The sequence below is a fragment of the Solea senegalensis genome, linkage group LG3 (assembly GCF_019176455.1).
Source record: "Solea senegalensis isolate Sse05_10M linkage group LG3, IFAPA_SoseM_1, whole genome shotgun sequence".
Classification (NCBI taxonomy): Eukaryota; Metazoa; Chordata; class Actinopteri; order Pleuronectiformes; family Soleidae; genus Solea; species Solea senegalensis.
In genome coordinates this window covers 16,927,142-16,950,921 of record NC_058023.1, presented here as the reverse complement: position 1 = coordinate 16,950,921, position 23,780 = coordinate 16,927,142, and the positions used below count along the sequence as shown (strand labels likewise).

At 38.1% G+C, this 23,780-nt stretch overlaps 2 protein-coding genes across 5 annotated transcripts; one reads left to right on the top strand and one right to left on the bottom strand.

Moving 5' to 3' along the window:
• The first annotated feature begins 14 nt into the window (after nt 1-14).
• Nucleotides 15-9,685, top strand: LOC122766700 (carbohydrate sulfotransferase 12-like). The gene is made up of 7 exons (XM_044021774.1): nt 15-1,153; nt 1,255-1,331; nt 2,916-3,015; nt 3,370-3,518; nt 5,594-5,737; nt 7,584-7,885; nt 9,259-9,685. Exons 2-7 carry the CDS (start codon nt 1,326-1,328, stop codon nt 9,497-9,499), a joined length of 942 nt encoding a protein of 313 aa, XP_043877709.1. The 5' UTR covers nt 15-1,153; nt 1,255-1,325; the 3' UTR covers nt 9,500-9,685.
• A 4,001-nt stretch (nt 9,686-13,686) lies between these two features.
• Nucleotides 13,687-22,832, bottom strand: LOC122767274 (ribonuclease kappa-A-like). 4 transcript variants are annotated; one of them, XM_044022709.1, is made up of 5 exons: nt 22,672-22,832; nt 21,256-21,338; nt 18,170-18,296; nt 17,975-18,094; nt 16,710-17,797 (listed from the first exon to the last, which is right to left on the bottom strand). In XM_044022709.1, exons 1-5 carry the CDS (start codon nt 22,744-22,746, stop codon nt 17,768-17,770), a joined length of 435 nt encoding a protein of 144 aa, XP_043878644.1. In that variant the 5' UTR covers nt 22,747-22,832; the 3' UTR covers nt 16,710-17,767. The 4 variants fall into 4 exon arrangements, with proteins under 4 accessions (XP_043878646.1, XP_043878644.1, XP_043878645.1 ...); XM_044022711.1 differs by lacking the exons at nt 16,710-17,797; nt 17,975-18,094 and adding an exon at nt 13,687-13,923 and having other exon boundaries at nt 22,672-22,829; XM_044022710.1 differs by lacking the exon at nt 17,975-18,094 and having other exon boundaries at nt 22,672-22,831.
• Between the last annotated feature and the right edge of the window lie 948 nt (nt 22,833-23,780).

Here is a 23,780-nt window from a genome sequence, read left to right as displayed (position 1 = left end):
GTTTTTGTTTTCTTGATGGACACTATTTTATGTAATACCAACATGGACAAACATGGTTAAATCATTTCACTTAAATAACTTCACTTCATAAGCAAATTTTCCTGACCTGCAATAAGATTTACAAGTAAAACTTATTGCTGCACATATTTCTGATTTCAGAACAGGTCAAATGAAATGTAATTAAATGTAGGAGCATCACATCTGTGGAAAGTATGACCCAGGCCTTCCCTTTGTAGTCAGAACTCGGAAATTCCAAAGACATTACATACATTGAGCTACAGAGGAAATTCTTTAAAGCTCAGACTCCAAAACTGGAATGACGTGCTTCACAAGACCAAGACTTTCAACTGGAATGACATGCTTTGGAAGATCAGGAGTCAGTTTCATCTTTTTAAATCTCTTTTGAAAAACCCACTTTTTAAAAATGGCTTTTTGGTAACCCTGGTCCTGTGCTGCCCGAGGTTATTTTAGATATAGATATAGATATCCTGATACACACTTTATATGACCTAAAAATAATATAACCAATATATAACCAATATGACCTAAAAAAAAAAAAAGAAAGTCACAGAAAGTCACAGAAAGTCACACAAATGATATATACGTTACAAGGAACAACAACAACAGGTGCACGGTGGAGCATAGAATTGTGACAGTGGATGAAAGAATTTAATACTAGTGATCACAGTGGTGACTGGGTCTGCTGGGAGCACTGCTGCTTGTTGTAAAGTCTACCGTGGAATATATTTGTGTTGTGCTAGTCCCTCAAAATATTCTTCTTTTAAAGAAAAAAAACTCTCATAGTGAAAATAAACTCACTTATTCCCTCCTGGTCAATATTAAGGCCTGTCGTTCTGCTAAGCTTCTGCAAACCAGTTAAACTACATCTCTGCTTGGATTCCATGAAGGCTCAACCACGAGCCTAAAGCTATAACTTGCAACACTGTGAAGCCCCAATTCTCTGGTGGGACTTCCATTCTAACCATTCTAGTGCATAGATGGTTGTGTTTCGGCTCAGACCTAGAACTGCATTCCACCGGACGCAGAAGGATCATTCACACAGAAAACACTGAGAACGTCCAGAGATGAATAAGTCATCACATGCCTGAGTCAAGAGAGGATTTACCACTAAAGCCTGGTTTTACCAACATTTGTAAGATCATTTGGCCACATGGCGATTTTTACTACTTTTACTAGTGTTTTGTGTAATTGGTCAAATTTAGTAATATTTATAATTTGAATGTTTTTGTGTAGTTTTCAAGGTAGTGTTGTGAAGATCATTTGGCGACGTTGTGTAACATCCCCTTGGAAATCTTGCTGTTACGATGAAGGTAATGGGATGTTTTATTATGTTTCATTTTAAGGTTACAGAAAATGCCATTGCACATGGGCAATGTGTTGTCAAGAATCTAGCAATGCAATAAATATCCCGATACATGGTAGACAAAACAACAATTACAAGAATAAAGTAGAAATATTCTAAGAACAAAGTAGAAATATTCTAAGAATAAAGTCGTAATATTATAAGAAAAAAGTTGTAATTTACAAGAAAAAGTCATAATATTATTTCATGCTAAAGAATTTGGGGGATTTGAGAAAAAGTTGTAGTAATATATATATAAAAAAAACATAATATAACAAGAATAAAGTTGTGATACTCAGAGAAAAAAGTTGTAAAATAACAAGAATAAGGTCATAATATAATTTCATACTGAAGAAAAAAGCATTTAAGCTTTCGAGAATGAAATCATAATATTTCATTCTCGAAATTACTAAAATTTTTACTAAAAACATTATAACATTATAACATTATTATTTTAACTTTTTTTCCCTTCAGTATAACTCTAATACTAATAAATAATTGTATTATTTGTCTAATTAGAGGAATGGAAGGAGGGGAAAATGGCTGAAAGCCGGCTGCCAACAAGAAGCTTAAATACAACACACAACCCCTGTGAATATTTCCAATAAATCGACACAGAACATCAATCAATATATAAAGTATCATGCCATTAATATACCACAATAGTTTAGTGTATTAATATTTTCGTACACTTTTAGGAATTATGCTGTGGTTTGCTTGAAAGAAATAGGTTTTTATTCTAAGACAGGGAAGCTCAGCTTCCTCTAATTGGTTAATTTTAATTCTAAACATGCACTACAAACTAGACTGTATCACTAGTTCGTTCAGAATCAGCTGTGATTTTAGTATTCCCATTGATTTATGATTTTTTATATGGCTTTTGGTGTGGGACAGTTTTCACACAAAGGCTGTCTCATGTAAGAATACATTCTTAGGGTATTATAGACTTCCGTGGTGTAGATGTTACTGGGTGAGACTTTTGTAAAATAACTATAATCAGTCGTTGACGACGGGTGTCCTCCTCAGCTGGTTGGTCTCAAGCATTTTCTGATTGACCTATGATGTCACAGGCTAAAATAACTTTAGCTGTTAAGTGTTAAATTGGCACTATGCCAAGCACCATTATATATTGTTCTACCGTTCACTGATATTACACATGTTTAATTCTTAAAGCTGACAGCAAATAAACCAGTTTTGCTTTTGTAAAACCAAAACTGGACTGACATGTTTTTCTTGCTTGACTTCTTCTAGTATGTCTCGGTCAAAGCCCAGGGACGTTAACTATAGAACAAGTGCAGCGTGTGTATGCCACTTTGAGTCCAAGTAAGCATTTAAATGCCACATTAATTCAACTCCCACTCAAACCTTTTTTCCTCTTTTGAATGTACATTTTAAAAGTCCAGTTTAAACACGGACTAACACAATAAATCGACTTGTCCTAATGTCGTGGATCTTGGAACTTATAACATAATTATGGTTATAATGGCATATATTGGTCATGTCAGTGCATGTTTATTGTTTGTGGTTCATTAACATTATACTGTAAATGCAGATCCTACAGTGGAGACAAACCCTGCTGCCCGTTGTATGGCTTGTACCCATTTCTGTCATGTTGTGGTTTCACGTACAGGACATGTCACGACAACAGAGAGGTAAGGATTTTTTGAAGGCCAAGACATGGTTTTAGGGTTGGGATTAGAATAAAGATTAGGCAATTAAACATTATGCCTATGAGTGTCCTTACCAAGACTGCTGTACAATGCATGTGTGTTTATTGTTTTTCTGGTTCATTGTGCTTATCTACATCTATCTAAAATGTTTTTATAGTATGATTATAAAAACATCAATCAACAGATCAAGGGCTGGGAGTACCCCTAAGCAAGGCAGACCCCAGCCACTAATGCTCCTTGTGCTGGATAAATGGGGGTTGCATCAGGGAGGGCATAATAGGGAAAAAAAAATCATATGATATTGTTACCTGCTAATTCCTATTCTTCTTACCACAGCATTGGAGATGCTTCAGGTGCAGAAAGAGAGAAAGGAGATGGTAAAATCAGCCTGCAGTGAGGATGAAATCCTCCAAATCAGCTCATTCAGTTTAAAGCACTTAATTGTGGATGACGATCATGGCCTTCTCTACTGTTATGTTCCTATGGTGAGACCAGTGATTTCTTTCTTTTTTTTAAACCTAATACTGGGAATTAAAACATGCCCTTTGCCAGTGATAATTCTGGCATATGTTTTTTCTCTACAACCCTGAGTCTCACATATTTGTAACAAAACCAGTCAGAGGAACAGACAAACACAACAGAGAGTGAACGATTTTATACTATTTTTTTAGTGACACAATTTAGTGACACAATTTAGAATAGTTGGCCAACTATAGACTCTCCTAAAAAAAGCCTCTGTCATTTGATTCGGCTGTCAGACAGTAGTTTCCTCTACCTCTGATGTCCTCTGCTACTTTCTCACCAGCTCTGCCATTGCTGCTTTGATCTTATAACTGGTAACTGGTCATTTTCCGTCACTCTGTGCATGTCTTCTGGATCAATGGTCTGATTGATTGTCAGTCTATCGAATTGCATACAGAGACATTTTCATCTACGTCATGACCTCTTGGAAGTGGGAGGTGACTTCACCCTCTCCAGACATACTCAATCTCAAATTACAGGAATACTCACTGCCAAAAATAGATAAATAAATAATAAATGGAGAAGAAACGTTCCCACTAATTCAGATCATAGGTGAAGTTAATAAAACACATGTGAAACCATTAAAGATTCACCTGTGTTCGCCCATGTTTCTATATGTGTGTTGGCAACTTAATATCCATTAGAGAGCCTATTCTGACAGGAAATAAGACATTTGTCTCACTTTGTAAACCTCTTACTCTCCCACACCAAAGTCCATAGAGAAAATCAGCATGTTTACCTCTCAAGGAACCAAAAGCAGCTGGCCTACTGCAGCTTTGTTAGGAGTTTAATCCAAACAAATGATTTCAAACTCTAAAGTCACACAGTTACACATTTTAACTTGGATCAACAGCTCATGATGTAAAATGACTGTTTCTGTCTATGGACTTTGGAACAGGAGAGTGCGCAATTAAGCAATTTTACACTGACGAGGTATGAGGTACGATTAAGGATTTAAACAGTGGACAACCAAGGGAATTACAGCATGGTGTGTTTTGGTGAAAGATGGACAGCTGGAAAGTTTCCCAAAAAATCATGAATTCTATAGATTCCTGCAACCTAGACACTACTATATGAAAGAGATCAGAATGGACCCCTCCAGAGAAGTGAATAGTGTGATCCAGATCATGATCAATGCATACAAAGAAACCAAAATTAGAATTATATCGGGACTATATAAAAAATGTATACTAAATACATAAAAGAAAGACATATAAATGAGTGGTGAAGATTGGCTTAACATGTGGAGAATACATCACACATCCACTAGTTCTCCTGGAAAAATTGAATATGTTTTTTTTATTTCACCAAAGATCAACAGTAAACAGTCATCATCTACCGCTTTATCCTCCACCAGAGGGTCGCGGGGGGTGCTGTGCCAATCTCAGCTACATCGGGCGATAGGCGGGGTACACCCTGGACAGTTCGCCAGTCCATCGCAGGGCCACACACAACTAGAGACAAACAACCATTCACTCTCACACTCACTCCTATGGTCAATTTAGAGTGTCCAATTTACCTAATCCCCACACTGCATGTTTTTGGACTGTGGGAGGAAGCCGGAGAACCCGGAGAGAACCCACGCACACACGGGGAGAACATGCAAACTCCATGCAGAGAGGCCCTTGTTCCAACCGGGGCTCGAACCCGGGTCTTCTCGCTGCAAGGCGAGAGTGCTAACCACTATACCGCCGTGTGGCCCAACAGTAAACAATTCAACAAAAATGTACCTTGTTGGAGAGCATGCAGAGAATTTAATGAAAGTCACTCTTTTTTTTTGGAAAACTCATTACTGAAAATAATCCCTGTCTTTACTTATCGTAGCTAGCCCAGCTTGCAGTGTCTTGTTGTGTTTGTGGCTGTCCATTTCCCCTGTTGTGTCATCTTCATGTTTGCTAGTTTCGTTTTTAGAGATTCTCCCAGATTGTAGTTCTTCAGCCTTGTCTTGGTTCTGGCTAATTTTCTTCTTCGCTTAGTTCACCCATCCATCACCTCACTTTGAACCGTGTGTGGTGGTAAAATGTGTTCTCATCTACAGGTGGCTACTACCCACTGGAAAGGTTTCATGCTTTCTTTGAAGCACGGTGAGCCATATGCTGACCCCACATCCAAGGCTTTGGGAAATGTCCATGACAAATCAAGGCTCAGGACATTAGACATGTTCCCAAAAACAGAGATAAAGGTCAGTCCATACAATGAAGTGTCCAGCTGATAATGACCTGGGGCAACCAACAGGAACAGTTTACAACCCTAATCCCCAAATATTATATATTTTTTTGCAATTTTGGATTAGCATGTGATTTGGTTTGAATTTATGTTTTTTATTTTTTATTATTATCACATTTTCCTTTATATATTTACTTTTTATACTTGTATATTTTTACAATTATATCTTTATTATATTGGATTTAAAAACTAATTGATTAACACTATACTCTATTCTGTATTTTTTCTAAATCACCTTATTTGTTATTTGTTGAATTTCTCTTCACATGCTGATAGCTATATTATTATTATTATTTTTATTATTATTATTATTATTATTATTATCATTATTATTATCCTTATTATCATTATTAATAATATTAGCCTCCATAGATCTGGATCCTGCAGCCTGCAAGATGAGGACAGAGAGAGAGAGAGAGAGAGAGCACATGAAGGAAAGACAAACTAGGGAGAGAATGAACGAGGTTAATGACATAATGAAGTCATATTCATACCCAGAATGTGAGAGAGTGAGTGTGAGTGCACAACAGGAGTTCCCCCAGCAGTCTAGGTCTACGTCAGTCTAACTTTATAGTTAGAGTATCCGCCTCCCGAACCAACACTGGGAGCTGGTTCCACAGGAGAGGAGCCTGGTAACTAAAGCTCTGCCTCCCATTCTGCTCTTACAGACTATGGGAACCACAAGTAAACCTGTATTTTGGGACTGAAATTATCTGTTGGTATAAGATATAGTTGGTATAAGAAAAAAAAACAAAAAAAAACTTGTACATCGCACTTATGACTAGCACTTCATAGTTTGATCTACTTGAAGCTCTTACTTACTTCTAGCTCTTAGTTGTACCCAAATGTTTAAATGCACTTTTGTAAGTCGCTTTGGATAAAAGCGTCTGCTAAATGACATGTAATGTAATGTAATGTAAAAAGATAAAACTAGATCTTTAAGGTATGATGGGACGTGATCATTAAGTCCTTTGTACCTGACGATTTTAAATTCAATTCTAAACTATACAGGGAGCCAATGTCGAAATGGTATCTCTTCCTAGTTCTTGTCACCATTTTGAATTAACTGAAGAGTTTTAAAAGACTCGTTGGAACATCCTGATTGCAATGAGTAGCAGTAATCGATTCTTGATGTAACAAAGGCATGAACTAGTTTTTCAGCATCCTTTAGGGACAGAATGTTTCTAATTGTCATTATGTTGCCCATTATTGCATTTATTAAATAAATCTTTGCACTTGCACTAACAAATTTGTGGCGCGTCTAGTCAGCGGACTTCATGTGTTTGCTGAATGTGTCATGAAATGTACGCATGAAATGCATCTTGAAGTTGCTCCTTTAAGCTCAACACAGTCTAGATCCCACAGAATTGACAACATATACAAGGGTCTGTGAATGCATCTTGTTAGCTACCCCATTAGCTCAACACACTGTGAAACCTGCATTACTTCCACTAGCTCTCATAGGCTGGAGTTTAGAATATTTGACAAATAACACCATTCGATATTTGAATAGCATGTTTGCTAGAAATGCCCATCCTTAATAGCTATCTAAATAAAGTCATTAGAAAAAATATCGATGGTCTGTAGGCCTGGGTGGTTGACGTGTTAATAACTGACCTTCCTACCTGTGCAGTTCGTTCTTACAGATGATTCAGCCATGTATCAGTTGCAGTATAGCATGCTCGGGCGACATTTCCCACACTCCTACTCCTAACTACTGCTGTGGACTCAAACAATGCTTGAAAAATATTCTAGAGATTAATCAATAATGGGGTTTATATGTACTTATTTCTTTACTACAGGCAAAGCTGATGCACTACACCAAGTATTTCTTTGTTGGGGACCCATTCAACCGTCTCATCTCTGCCTTTCAAAATAAATTTGGGCAACCCAAGGAGTTGATCTACGCAAAGTATGGCAAACACATTCTGCAGCACTACAACAATGAATCCAATCTACCACAGACAGCAGTGGAGGCTTTTGAATCAGGCAAACGGGTGTCATTCAACAACTTTATTCAATTCCTGTTGGACCCAAAGACAATGCAACCCTTCGACCCCCACTGGAGGCAGATACAACAGCTGTGCCACCCTTGCCAAATACAGTAAGGCCACGCTTGAGCAGTTTCAGCAGGACTGACACTAAAAAAAGATGATGTCTGTTTTATTTGCAAGTACAATATTATATATAGGTGCACAAATTACTTATATTGTTATTTTTCAATAATTCCATTTTAGCTTTTCACACAAGGTGCTACAGAAGCTTCTAGGTCCCACCAGAAGACTGACTGATATATATATATATATAGTCAGTGACCAAGAGGAGGATTAAAAAACCAATAGAGAACCAATGGATTGTGATGATGTTGTATTGTTTAGTTTAATCCTTTATTCAAACAAGATTTTTTTTTTAAATAAAAAATAAAAATAATGTACAAAACAATAATAATTAGAAGCTCAATATGAGCACATTTCTAATACACAGTGACAATTGTATCTTCAAAATAGTACAAAACAGTAGAACACCTTTCCATTAAGTATTACACTTTTCTTCCTCTTGCCAGTACCTAGCAAAATTAAATTGCAATACATTAATACTTTGTTTGAGTTTTTATGTTACCAGGCAGTATTTTTTATTGGCTCAGCATACATTACTTGTGTCGTCCTAAATTCTACCAGATCTCTGAACTTTAATGTCTGTCATTTTGAAAACAAAGTATTAGTGTGTTCACAGTATCCAATATGATGCATAACGATTGTATATTGGTTTTGTAGGCATTGCACCAAACTTCAACACAGTACGTTAAGTATGGCAAACAAGTGAACATTACAATATACAGTGTATTCAGGATATGCATTGTTTTCCCCAGCACACCACTGCTCCGAGCTACCTTTGCACTAACGTGTTTTATGAAGGGTTTCCAGCTCATTTTTGTGGTCAAGAATCCCACCAGAAATGCATTCATCATTGGAAAGAATCCATTTTCCTTTAGTGTAATTTTGCTTGTCTGGTCGGTGGTTCTTTTTCACCCTTTTTCTACAGGCGTTTTCCATGTGTCTACTGCTTTATACTCACTGTCTTAAATTCATATTTCTCACGAGACCCGAGATTTTCTTTGCAAGGCTGCTAAAAGACAGTAGAGGGAGTGGAGTCCACCCCCACTCTCCTCACAACAAGCCATTTAACCATCACAATGGCACCGAAGCTGTTACATAAGTGGATTTCTTGTGATGTTGACAACTGCCTCCTCTAAATTCTATAATCATTCATTGTCATTAGTCATTGGTATATACTCTTGGTAACTTCTGCAGACACCAACTGTAGAACATCTCTGCATCTTTGACTCACAGCAGACCAAATATAGTTGGGGCTGGCTTATTAAAAACCCCAGAGTGACTGTGCATAAAGTCTATTACCATTTTAAAACAACAGAATTTTCTCTTGTGGTTTGACACTGGTTTGTTTTTTTCCCCTCAGGTACGATTTCATTGGATTTCAGGAGACTCTGGATGAGGATGCTGAACAGTTGCTCAGCATCTTAAAGCTGACAAAAGACTTTAAGTTCCCCCATGCTTATAAAAACATGACTTCTTCTGACTCTGTTTTGCAGTGGTTCAGCCAAGTTCCTCTAAAGGACAGAAGGAAGCTGTTCATGCTCTATGAGAAAGACTTCAAGCTCTTTGGCTACAGAAGGCCTGATGAATTGCTTGATGGTTGAGATGACATTGTGATGATGTCATTGTAACTACAAAATTAGACTCAGAAACTACAGGCTGCACCATTCCCACAGCACATTCACACTACATGTTGTATTGTGGTCACCAGAGAAAAATATCACCATACACAATTCCACAAACCACCAAGATGTTCATATTGTTAATTATTAAAGTATCTCTACAAGTCATTCTTTTCCTTTAATGGTGTAAGTACGTTATAAGGTTTAGGCTGTATGATTTAGAACGGTGGTTCTTAAAGACTAGGTAGGGACCATTCCAATCTCCAAACCCTTTGTGTATATGTTTTAAAGCCCACATAGACCGGAAGCTCCAATTAACGCTGCGTCTGTGTGTGTATCTGCGTCATTACCTCGTTTATGAAACCCTAAAGTTTCAGAACAAACAGTTCAGCCACTGCTGAGAAAATAGTGTTGTATTGTTTTCCTGGGCTCTGCGAAGCGGATCGGCACTTCCTTAATTTGATGTCGTCATCAGAAATCCTCACCACTCCTCTCACCACCGTAGCGCCTCCTGGTGCGGGCACTAGTCCGGGCACATCCGGTTGCGTACATTCAACCGCAGAAGAAGAAGAACTACTCTCGTTGTAGCTGCTGAGATGCAGAGCATCCACCGTGCCAGAGGGGGAGCTGTGTATCTGAGAGCTGGCCTATCTATTATGTCACTTCCAGGTACCTGGCCAATCACAGGACAGTGGGAAAGCTCTCGTTGGCTGGCCAATCACAACACAGTCCACATTCTAGGGGTGTGGTCTGAAACAGAGCGGCTGACGAGAGCGTCAGTGAGGAGATATTTTGATCGGCTCGTTTGCAGCGATTAGGAGGTTTTTAACCATGAAAACAAGTTAATATATGTAAGTAGACCTCCATAACTAACATATATGTGTGATATGAGCATTCTATGTCGCCTTTAAATGATATGCATAGAATGACATTTTAATAAATCTTAGTAAATATATATAAAGTTTGGGAAATAACAAAAAGGTCTCCTTGTTATGGCGAGAAAAAGATTTTCGTTTATTGTCATGTGGTGTCGAACTGTGTCACTTATCTTGCACTTTTTACACCACCTTCACCTTCACTCTTGCATGAAATTTGCCTTTAATACTTGTTACGTTTGTCACTATTGGTGAAATGTCAAAAACAACATAGGAGAAAAAGCGCTTCTTAATTCCATGGTAAATGATCGGTATTTATTTAGTACTTTTCTATTCTTGATGACTACTCAAAGTAGTATGCTGTATGCTACAGCAGCAGTTCTCTGACTTAGTACTTAGTAACACCTGAGAAAATATTGAGCTCTTAAAGTATTGCCAACATTAAAGTACAGTGGTGTAAATAGGCTGAGCAAAGTCAGCTAGGAGGCAGATAAGATCATTTTGCCATCTTTACAATGTGGGTCCCCAAAAAGAAAGTCTGGGAAACACAGCTATAGAAAAAAGAAAGTTGGGTGTTTGCAATAGCTTTGACTGAGTGTGCAGAGGTATTATGTGACATATTATGTGTATTTGTTATTCCTGCTGTGTGACAAAAACAGTTTGACTTGTCAGTCCATAGTAAATGGCTGATCCTTGTCAAACGAGCTGTGGCTGCTTTGGCCCGGGGGCCCCCAATGGTGTGTGCATTTTACTATTTTAACAAAATCGATATTTTTAAATAAATCTAAATGTATTTTATTTTATTTATTCATTTATTTGTCAGGGAGTTCACATTCAACACATGCATTACATATATGATGCCTAGCCAAAGTTAATTTGCAATCTCTGTCTTTGGTAAGCCTTTTCTAATGTAACAATTATCAAAATCAATACATCAGTAAAAACTAAAGAACATGTGCATATTTCAGTCCATAATACACAGTCAGTGATCACAAATTTGGTTTTGTTTCAGCCACTTTTTCACCTTTCCATTAAACATTTTCAGGTCAGTTAGTGTTTTCATTTCTGTAATAACGAATCCCTTTAACTGAAAAAGACGACTGACCAAAGGTGGGGGGGGGATAAAGGTTAAGTATGTTCTACTGGGATAAGACCCATCGTAGACAGTAGGATCAGTCATATACAACCTAACAGATAAAAAAACAACTAAATTTGCATTTGAAACCAAGTCACAGCAGTTTCATGCAGTCGTGCTGTGATGACTCCGCCCATGTTGAGAAGGGACTGTATTGTAATAGAAAACCAAACCATGTCATTGAAAATTGAACTCCATGAGGTGTTGTTTCTATATGATATGACAATTTTCTTTATTCCCATTATGTAAACAAAAAATTTTTTTCAAATAATATTTACAGTTCAACATTTATAACAGATATTGTTCAAAAATATTTATATATTTGCTCATGCACCCTGCATGGTGTCTACTTAAGTTGTAGTCCCATGACTCTCTGAACGCTCTCAGTTACATGTTGGTAACTGTGTAATGAATGAAAAGTGGAAGCTGGAGAAGGATGTGCGTAAAGCTGCCCTCTTTTGGAGAGTGAATGTGACACTAATACTGCTCCTTTCAGGGAATCAGGGAAATATTGGGACTTGTCTAAGTATCATTGGATAAAAACCTATTTTTTGGTGTTGCAATCCAAAAAGAAAAAAACAAATTGGATTTTGGTCATTAATTTTGTCCTCATTTGTGATGCATTGAAGAATGAATCATGAGTGACTCTTCATCAGTTTTGATTTTAAACCCATTGCCGTTGTGTTGGTCACTGTGACAAACTGAATAACCACATTCAAATGATGGGCCTTTTTGGAATTCCTTTTGCTTTTTTTTACACACAAAAACAATACATTTTGATAAATATTTATGCTCCAAATACAGATGAGCCTATGTTTTTCCAGAACCTTTTTTTTAATGTTGCTTCTTTGTCTGGTGCTTTTATTATAGCAGGCGATTTTAATTGCACTTTAGATCCACAGAGGGACAAAAGCTCAGGAGTGGATCCATCACATTCGAGAAGTAGGGTGTAATTCATTATTTCATGAAAGAAATGAATCTAATTGATATTTAGAGGGAAGATTATGCCAATGAGGGCTGCACGGTTGGTAGAGGATAGCACTCTTGCCTTTGTAGCAAGAAGACCCGGGTTCGAGTCCCGGTTGGATCAAGGGAGAGAACAATGGTTCTCTCCATGTGTGCATGGGTTTTCTCTAGGTTCTCCGGCTTCCTCTCACAGTCCAACATGCAATATGGGGATTAGGTAAATTGGTCACTTTAAATTGCCTGTAGGTGTGAGAGTGAGTGGTTGTTTGTCTCTATGTGGCCCTGTGATGGGCTGGCGAACTTACCCGCCTACAGCCCTATGTCAGCTGAGATTGGCACAGCACCCCCCTCCTGTGGAGGATAAAGCGGTAGAAAATGGATGGATGGATAATGCCAATAAAAAACACATATTCTTGTTACTCCAGTACATACGGTCATATTCACATATAGATTTCTGGTTTTAGCAATACTAAAATGTAAAGTGAAAGAAGTCTCTTATGACCACATAGGGGTCAGATCATGCTCTAGATAACATATAACTGATCAATTTAACATACCCCATAATCACTTCTTCAAAAACTTGCAGTTGACAAGTTTTATTTGAGCACAACAAAATCAGTCAAATTTCACTTTTGGCAGCATAAATTAGAATATGAATCCATTTTTGATGTGGTATAAATGTCAAATACTAGGACCAAACATAAATGTCCTTACTTTTTGTGCTTGGTTTATATAGCAATATTAAGCATAATAAACACTTCCAGCACTTTGAGAGTGATCACTTGGTTGTAATAACCACCAAGTTCAGAAATAAAGTAATTATTATTAAACTAATTATTGATTACTGAAAATTACTGAATTATTGATCCCAAGATTTGGGTGGACCTTAGAAGATTTTCAGATTTCAAAGTGGGCCCTGGCACGCTTAAGTTTGGGAATGGCTGCTCTGGAGTCTGGATGTTTTCCAGCCTCTGGGTGTTACATGGGCTGTATTAGCTAAATAACATAGATTTATATTACTTTTTAGAAATTAGTTGTGAGTCAGATATTCTGCTGATTCTATGTAAATGTGCCATTACAGAGCAATTATTTCACCTTTTTGACATCTCTAATGAAATCCTGAAAAGGGTCCAATAAACAGTGTGCATCCTGTACAGAGCAGTAGCTATGAGAGAGCAAGGCAAGACAAAATACACTCTTAAATATTATCATTTATTGAAATCAAGTAGGTTTTCTTTGGCAGTCATTTCATTCAAGTGCTTGTGATTGGTGGTAGAGTTACTCTCATCTTAATTACACAATTTGAAGTGTCCTTTTTATTTCCTGATGCTTGTGATTAAACCCTGAGACAATATGGCAGCGATCCAAATCCATCCTCCATCCATGTGAGCTCGTCAGTCCACCAGATGGCACTAGTTCACCAGGTAAGCCTGAGGAACGACACGACAATAGCGAGCACATGAGTACAGAATAAAGACTGTATACTATACAGTTCCTGCACGGCTCGCCTCGCTTTGGCACGGCAGGGCTCGACTCCATTACAATAGTACCGCCTCAACAGGGGCGGAGTCATCATAGCACAGCTGCATGAAACTGCAGTGACTATGTTTTACACGGGACACAAACTAGTGACAAGTGACTTGTAAAACATATCTTTTCGGTGTATTGAATCATTAGAATGAGTTGTTTGTAGAGTCACTGATCTGAGTCATCCTGTCGGCGGTAATGTATTGTGTCACTTTGTGTTTCCACTGTGTTACGCTGTGTGTTTTCATCTGTTCTCTCTGTGATTATCTATCTACTGTTACAATCAATTAACTGAACAAGCACTCGAGCACCGACTACATTTGCTTAAAGTTGATAGTACAGCGGCCTCACTGCGTACTACATTAGATTGTGTTGCCCCTCTGAAAAAGAAAGTGGTCAGTTCAGAGGATACGAGCATCATGGTTGCTCGCCACAGATCCACTGAACCATCTATTCCTTTAACACTGAGCAGTGATGACTTTATGAACTTCTTTGTGAGTAAAATAACATCAATTAGAGAGAAAATTGATCATCTCCTCCCTCCTAGTGGTAGTGATTACATTTTTAGCACAAGAGCTTTAGAAGCACCAAGCACAGTTAGACAGTTTCTCCCCATAGATCTCCCTGAGTTAACATCATTAGTTTCATCATCCAAGCCATCAACCAGTCAATTAGATCCTATCCCCACCAATCTGTGGGGCTAAGATGTGTTTCCTTTAATTAACAGCTCCATATTAAATCAAATTAATCTATCCTTATTAACTGGATATGTGCCCTAAACGTTTAAAGTAGCTTCTCAAAAAAGCGACCCATGACCCAGATATTTTAGCTAATTATCGACCGATATCTAATCTTCCCTTCATTTCAAAAATCTTAGAAAAGGTAGTTGCTAAACAATTGTATGAATATTTGCGCATTAATGGCTTGTTTGACGATTTTCAGTCAGATTTACACCACTAGTTAAATTTAGTAACAACCTTCTCTTGGCCTCTCTTTACTTGTCCTGTTAGATCTTAGTGCTGCATTTGACATCATTGATCATAATATTCTACTGCAGAGATTGGAGCAGACTCTTGGTATCACAGGTGCTGCCCTCTGCTGGTTTAAATCATACTTATCTGATAGATTCCAGTTGGTTCACGTTAATGATAAAGCCTCACTACAAACAAAAGTTAATTGTGGAGTTCCACAAGGCTCAGTGCTTGGGCCTATACTTTTTACCTTATATATGCTTCCTCTAGGGAACATTATTAGGAAGCACAACATACACTTTCATTGTTATGCAGATGACACACAGCTATATTTATCAATGAGGCCGGATGAAATAAATCAGGCTGTTCAACTCCAGGAATGTCTCAGAGACATTAAGTCCTGGATGACCTGTAACTTTCTACTTTCTAATAAAATCCAGGCTTACATGTGGTTCCCAGAGTCTGTAAGAGCAGAATGGGAGGCAGAGCCTTCAGTTACCAGGTTCCTCTCCTGTGGAACCAGCTTCCAATGACAGCTGAGCCTCGCTCCGTATTTAAAGTTAAACCTAAAACTTTCCTTTTTGATAAAGCTTATAGTTAATGCTGGTTCAGGGAAACCTGGACCATCTCTTAGTTATGCTGCTATAGACCTAGACTGCTCACTCTCTCACACTCAGGGTATGAATATGACTTTTTTTGTGTGTCCTCATCTTGCAGGTTGCAGGATGCAAATCCAGTTTCAAGGCTATTATTATCGTTCACATCATATCATTACAATTATCATCATTATTATAATGCTTTAATCAGTGCTGCTGCTTGTATAAATGACTCAGAACTGTCCTGTATAAACTTATAACTTGATACAATTGTTATATATCTGCTATATATCTTTCTTAAAGTTGGAGATTACACATGTAATGTAGGATTTTCATGTCTTTTTAACTGATCTACAGTTTAGCATTGCTCGGTTTGATTCTTTTGTCAGATGTCTTGCTCATGCCTAATCCAGTGATGACACCTTGACCAATCTGTGGCCAGCAATCGGTCGACGCCACACAAAGTATTGGCTCAGCTTGCTTGGAACCTAATAAAAGTATCAGGTACCATCTTTAGTAACACCGTGCCGTGAGTCAGAATGTCACGATTCCATTGCTATTCCTTGGGTGATGATACATGAACACACATTTTGATTCAAAATCATATTTGTTTTTAAAGTTGATTCATTACATGGAGCTGTAAGGGTATTAAATAGAATAGATTTTTGGACATTTTTAATCGATTTTGAATATTTGACAATAAGAATCACGATTTTTTACATGTATCAATCCTTTTTGACACCTCTAGTAACAAGGTGTCCCCCACCTCTCCGCCTGTCCCCCACCTCTCCGCTGTCCCCCTATTTTTCCTTTCACCCCAATCGGTCGAGGTAGATGACCGCACATCTCTGAGCCTGGTTCAGAGTTTTTTCTCTCCACTGATGCCTAGTGTTTGCTCATTGTGTGAACTGTTAGGGTTCTCTGCTCTCCTTGATGTTGTCTATGTACAGTGCCTTGAGATAATGTATGTTATGATTTGGCGCTATACAAATAAAATTGAATTGAAAATTTTTTAGAACTTCTGTCTGAAGAAAAGGAGTCATTAGTAATTGCAGTGATAAAAGACAGATTATAATCATTGTCAGAATAATATCTTCAGATGCACTTTTTCCCTCTCTAGGGGTCTTTACCACAAATCACCTATTTTTTCAGTGATTTGCGTATTTTATTTGGCAGATATTTTCTTTACACCAGATGTTCACCCTCCCATTTATCCGGGCTTGGGACCAGCACTATTTATTTATGCCGTGTTTCCACTATACAGTCTAAGCTCGCCTCGCCTCTACATGGTTCGGTTGGTTTTCCATCACAATTTGTACGACGCAGCCATGGCTGCATGAAACTGCCGTGACTTTGTTTTACACAAACTAGTGACTAGTGACTTGTAAGGTAGTTGTTTTCGATGTACTGAATAATTAGAATCAGTTCATTAAAAAGATTTGTTCAGTACCTGCTCCATGACCAGAGCACAGACTCCATCTGGCACTGAACAGAAATACATGAATAAAATTGAGATTTTAGACATTTCCGTGGTAATTGTTTATGCATGGCAGTGGCACAAATAAGCCATCAGTCATTTTCGTTTCCACATTTTTGTCTAAAATAAAAATGCTTGTACGCATGAATATCAAGCAATTCACAGACATTGCTGGAATTGACATTGGTATCAGTTGACAAGGTACGTTTACAAATGGCCACCCTACTCACTGTACCATACACATGTTTAAAATAAAAACATGAATATATGAATCTGTGTATTATTTGAATATCTTAGTAGTGAAACCACAATGACAAGGTACATTTATACATGGCACTAGGCCCAAAGTTAATATCATACAAAAACTATGTTATACATAATATATATCTAATGGTAGTAGTGGAGGTCCCTGCTCCATCTGTCCATCAGTTTGGCCTGAAAAACATTGAAGACCCCTGGCCTGTAGGGTTTAAGTCAGGATTTTTCGGTGAGAGACCTCTCTGGAATCCGACTCAGCAACCCTCCTGTAAAGTTACCTTTCCACTTCTCACAACCATGAGTCACTCCACCCAGGAGGCAGGAGCAGCTGCCTTGCCGCAACATCAGTCTGAGCGGCGATTGCTCAGTGGTAGAGCGAGTCATCGTTCAACTTGAAGGTTGTGAGTACGATTCCCAGCGGCCAGATGTGTCCTTGGGAAAGACACTAAACCCCATGGTGCTCCTGACGGCCGTGCTGTCAGCGAGTGAATGGGTATGAAAGATGAGTGATAGAAAATGTGCTGCACATACAGCAGATGGGCTGTATGAAAGTGGGTGTGAATGGGTGAATGGCAAAACTGTAGTGTACAGCAGCTTTAAGTGGTTATCAAGACTAGAACAGTGCTATACTGTATAAATACAGACCATTTACCCAGTTCTCCTCCACCTGTACTGGTAAGCTTTTGTCTCCTTGTCCTATATTCCCCCCAAGTCGTAACTCCATCACAAATAACATCCGTTTCTTCAATGCCACTAGTTGCTTTCCCACTTCCTGTTTGGGTTAAACAAATCCACTTTCTCACCAACTCTCCAAAGAACAATCAATACAAAGATGTGACTGATTTACCTTCTGCTTGTTAAGTCTCATCTGGCAGCAGGAGAAGGCTCCAACGACCAAATAGATAGCTGCTGCTATGAAGCAGTTGTTGCCTACTTTGTTATACAGGTCATAAATCCTGTGAGGTGGGTTTGCACTGTAAGGACAAATCACATAAGAATAATAATAACACAGTCTGAAAATGACCACATATCTAGTGGAGCCTCAGCAAAAGATCATTGTCCAAATATATGATTATCAATACTGCTGAGATTTTAATAAGAAACAAAAATACCACGACTCACTGGTGTCACTAACTCATGATGCCCCACCGCAGAAATGAGCTCATGAATTACAATCAAATACACTGAAAAGCATCAAGACTGAACAAATCAATGACAGAGCAAGTACAAATACTTAAATACATCATTTGAAATAAATGCAAGAAAATACAGACAAATGATAATAGGATCATTTCCACAATTAAATAATGTAAAATGAAATAAGTTGCAGGGGATCCATTAGTTTAGTTCAACATAATGGACAGCAATCTTTGGACTGCAGAAGCTTGTTTTGTTTTTATATATTGTCTAAAGACTTTGTGTAACTTTTAAATCATTTCTATCATTAAAAAAGGGTGGTTTGATATTAAGAGTAACGTGAATGTAACACAAGTGGCTGAAGAATTTGACAGTGGGAGGATAGCAACTGGCAATGAAAAGCAATCCAGCATTTGACCACTTAACCTTAGGGGCATTTTCAATTCTTCAGTGACACAGATATTGTGATGTATCTTTACTTGTTTAATAAAACTTTGTATTGATTGCTGTCTTTTTTTGGCAATTCCGGGTCTGTTTTTACCTGATTTTTTTGGGTCAGTTTTTAAAGGTTTTCTTGGGGGTCTGTTGTTACGAGATTTTTTTCTGAATGAATGACAAAAGCTTCCATATCCATCTTGATAGCTCAATTACAGAGCTCCGGCCACAATATAGTAATGCGTGGCCACGAGATTTGTCATTTCCATGCAAAGACCATAGTACGGTGTCAGTTTAAAGCTCTAACTTACACCCAGCACAAAGCAGCGAACAGCACAGACCAAGAGTTCCAAATGATGCAGCCGTTATTTTCACAAAAAGTCTTGCAAAAACAAAACTGGAAAAAATCTCAGAAGAGAATTGACGGTAGGCGTGAGTGTGAGAGTGAATGGTTGTTTGTCTCTGTATGTTGTGATGAACTGTTGTATGTAACAGTATGAACCCTGTCTATCACCCTATATCAGCTGAGATTGGTACAGACTCCGCCTCCCCGCGCCCTTCATGTGGATGAGGATAAAGTTATTTTTTATTATTTTAAGTGAATGAAATATGCTTCTGTAGAAGGATTACTAAAACAAAAAAATTATATTTTATTCTATTGAGTTAACTATTGGAATTTTATTTTGTAAGAATAACAACTGTAAGCTATTTCTATTGCCAAGCGTAATGGCAAAAGATTTCTAAAGCAAGTAGTAGAAAGCCAAAGTCAGAGGCCCTTATTTGGAAAGCCAGATTGAAAGGAAGTGGTGGCCCTGAAGTGCAAATCACTACTACAATTACTAGCAAAACTAAACCCAACTGCAAGCCACTACACTAACCCCCAAAAAGATTTGTCACTTTTTTAGAGGGGTCTGAATACCTGCTAAATATAGTGACAAAGTCTCTATGTTGGCAACATTGACAGCGACATTAACTTTTACCCAGAAGTAAAGTGCTGGAAAGCATCGAGAGCACCACTGGAGCACTAGCAGCATCTCACGGTCACAACTAAGCCTCAAGTTGTTCCACTAATGCAGCTCAGCTGTATTTAAGACCGTCCGTCTTGTAACCACTTATTTCAATAAGAGTTGCTCATTTAAATGAAAGTGCCATTCCATCACTGTGGCTTAAATGAATCCCAGTGCAGTTACCATAGAAACATGCTGGTGCAGGGCCGGTACCGTCCAGCACTTCAAACTTTATTTCAAATAGTCCACCAACATTAACAGAGATTGTGTTTGCTTATTGTGTGAATTGTTGTGTTTCTCTGCTTTCTATCATGTTGTCTGTGTACAGTGCCTTGAGATAATGTATGTTATGATTTGGTGCTACACAAAAAAAATTGAATTGAATTGAATTGAATTGAATAATAAATCACCTACAAACAAAAACACTGCGCTTTTGTAATTGTTTTTGTGTCATGTGCCTTTGTTGTGTTTCCAGCGTTGTATTTCATTGTTTTTGTCAATGTGATTTCTGCTTTTGTCGTTTAGTTTGCGTTTGTGTTATTTGTTGCTGCGTGTTCCTATTTGTGGTGGTGATTTGCACTTCACTGTATTCAAGGCCACAAGCCAAAGTCATTGTCTGAAAAAGAGAGTAGCTTGGAGTTTTCACAGACTTTAAATTTACATGTTAGTGCTCTCTGATGGAAAAACATTAAAGCTGCAGTTTCCAAATACTTCCTGGTTTGTTGAGAAGTGCATCAATTCTCGGGCTGGATCCTCTGGAGTGTGCAGCTAATGGCCCTTTTCCACTATGGTAAAGGGCCATTGCGCTTCTGTAGAGATTGACAAGAGAGAAAATATAAAGTTTTTAGGATTCTTAAGTCTATTTAACTGATCTCCAGTTGACTGATATAGTCTGACAAAGTCACTGGAGAGCAGGAGGGTTTGTGATGCCACTCGCCGCTCGTGATCAGTGGTGTTGTCACTACATACACCAGACTCCTCTGTTAAATATTGAGACATTTCCCTGGTATTTGTAGGAGACTTACCCATGTTTTTAGGATTGTTAATTAGTTTGCTCTACAGTTTGACACTGTTCGACATTGATTTCTGTGTCGGACGTCCCTTCCTGTGACAGCACTGAGTGGCCGACAGTCTGACGACGTCACGCATAGTACCTACTCAACACGCTTGGAGCCTCGCCAGAGCAGGTACTATGCTAGTGGAAACTGTGAAGAAAAGGGACAGCCCACGTTGCAGCCCTGTGACGCATACTGACAACACTCTTGATGATCCAGCCTGAGAATTTAGACACAGCTTTGGCGTGATTGTAGCAGAAAGTGGGACAAGTTATCAGACGTGAGAACAGGAACCTTACTCTTGGTGGATATCTTCCTTTTTCACAGGCACATCTTCAATGAGCACAGCTGAGTGTGTGGTGAAGAATATCCCCAACAATGACTGAGAGAGAGAGAGAGAGGGCATGGTCACAGGCCAACATGGTGGATTAAGCCTGAAACTCTAACTGTAGGTTAAATAGAAAACTAGATTTTTAAAAAAAATACAGCACTTTTACACAAATAAGTGCTAGTATGGGTTCAAGTTCCATTCACATCCACAGAAGTGAACCAGCCCTTGTTCACACCAACCATTGAGCCTCTGCAAATCCCTACCAAACAATTTGGTCTCATTTTCTTTCTTACATTTTAACCAGGTCTAATTCCCTTAAAAACAAAGGCTAAATGTGCTGACACAGCTTGTAAGAGCCGCGTCACCCAGGTTGTTCATTTTTATTGATTTGCAGCACACGCTGCATATCGTCAAGTGAAAGTCAGTCTTTATCATTTTCTTTGGTGAATCAGAGATCTTGCATTTCTCAGGCATCGTGCAATTTGCTCTCTCTTGCTTAACTTCACTCGCTCACGTCAACAGTGAAGAGAGACTGTGTACAGTGTCCACAACACTGCCAGTAATTATGACTCTTATGTTTGTTCTGCGTAGTGCCTAGTCTACGTACATCAAGCACTGCAGGGCATGAAACAGTAGGCGGCGTCCTAAAAAGCAAGAGAGACATTTACTTCACTTATTTCTTGCACAAAATTCAAGCACTTTCAGTGACCCATGTCTATTTGCGGGAATAGACCACAAAAAGGAACCCTGCTTGCTACACAAAGAAGATAATAATAATAATAATAATAATGATAATAATGATAAATAAGAAGAGCGATATGCCCTCATGAACCCATTGCAGCATCAAAGGAGGTGGAAACAGTAGCTGTGAAATAATGTTTACATCATTGTGTGGTACAATGATGTAACCACACAATGTCTGTCTAACAACAAAATAAAGCAGCAAAATATTCGCCTAGCAGTGTTGATTTTATTAGGGGAGACTTTTGTTAAGTGGATAAATCTGTTTTTTTTTCTTCTGTTGCTTCTAGGAAGTCAAATTATAACTTAGAAAAAAATATCTGTACTGTATATGTATGTAACATTAAAACATTTTGTAACATATTTATGCTAACCTAAGTTATTTTGTAAAATTTGTAAAAATGTAGTAGCATGTGAGATTACAATGTTTCCTAACAATCTTTGGTGACCTTAGTAACATTGGAATTTACATAGGATTACACAATTTTAAAAAAAGCGATGACCCAAGTCTTACTTATTAAATTTAGTAGCAGGTTTGTGTGAGATTGCAATTTGTAACATTCTTTGGTATTTACATACATTTTTTTGTACTTTTAATATTTTTTTAACATTAGAATTATTTGTACAACAGAGTGGCACTCACCAACATTATAACTCCCCACACACTCAGGACGAGTCCACACGCGGCGCATTTGGGTCCACAGATGAGTCCACGCATGATCACTGTCCTGTTGTGTTCGAGATAAAGAAGGGGAAGTGGCTTCAGCGAGCCCGCCAGTCAGTCAGCTGACTGAAGAAACCCGGAACAGATGTTGTGCCATCTGTTTCCCGTGCTTTTCCCCTGTGTCAGCGATTTATTTCAAATAACTTTATTCAAACAAAGTTGGCCAACACAAAATTTTACACAGTTATAAAATAGATGCTAGCATGAAGACAAAAGGCAACATATCAAAACATAACATAACAAATAAATACATACATACAATACATACAATTTAAAAAATATGTATAAAAATAAAATAGACAATGAAAGGTATGTTTAGAGGATTGCATGTTCATACTTATGACAAGTCAAGGTTTGTTTTGTTTTATACATACATGCATAGATACACCTTCAAACATGTTGGACACCACAGCACCACCCACGTATAACCAAGTAGATACAGAGTAAAAAATAAAAACATAGCTAAAGAAAGTATACTAAATACTGATATTCAAAAATCAAATTGTGATGAAAACAAAAGCTCAGTCAGTTAAATCAGTTTCAGTTACACTGAAAACAACTACTTTACAAGTCATTAGCACTCACTTGTGTGTGTCACATGTAAAACAAAGTCACAGCAGTTTCATGCATTAATCGAGAAAATTGATTATGAAAATAATGGTAAGTTGTAGCCCTAGATCAAATGTTTTATGGGGTCAGACTGAAGGGAAATGGGTCTGCAGTAAGAAAACATCAGATCAGATAACAATCCGTCCTCAATATGTCTCAGTAGTGTTGTAGTCAAGCCCACCTAAACCATAGACCAAGACCACAGTGTATCTTTACACTGTAAAGACAAGACCAAGACTTTGAGGGGTCAAGACACAGACAAGACCAAGACTTTGAGGGGTCAAGACACAGACAAGACCAAGACCGAGGCAGTAAAAGTTGGACGTGGTCCCAGCCGTCTCCGTAAGCGTTGTTGCAGAATTTACAAGTTGCGCTGTTTTCTTTTGGAGGTATTTATGCAAAAAAAGTCTTTGTGGTTC

Excerpts from the sequence above, each read along its gene's own strand:
- LOC122766700 (XM_044021774.1), top strand. Across the intron at positions 5,738-7,583 it reads TCCCAAAAACAGAGATAAAG|GCAAAGCTGATGCACTACAC; the intron begins GTCAGTCCATAC and ends TCTTTACTACAG. Across the intron at positions 7,886-9,258 it reads TGCCACCCTTGCCAAATACA|GTACGATTTCATTGGATTTC; the intron begins GTAAGGCCACGC and ends TTTTCCCCTCAG.
- LOC122767274 (XM_044022708.1), bottom strand. The coding sequence starts at position 22,746 with ATGCGTGGACTCATCTGTGGACCCAAATGCGCCGCGTGTGGACTCGTC. Across the intron at positions 21,339-22,671 it reads TGTGGGGAGTTATAATGTTG|TCATTGTTGGGGATATTCTT; the intron begins GTGAGTGCCACT and ends TCTCTCTCTCAG. Across the intron at positions 18,297-21,255 it reads AAGGAAGATATCCACCAAGA|TGCAAACCCACCTCACAGGA; the intron begins GTAAGGTTCCTG and ends TTGTCCTTACAG.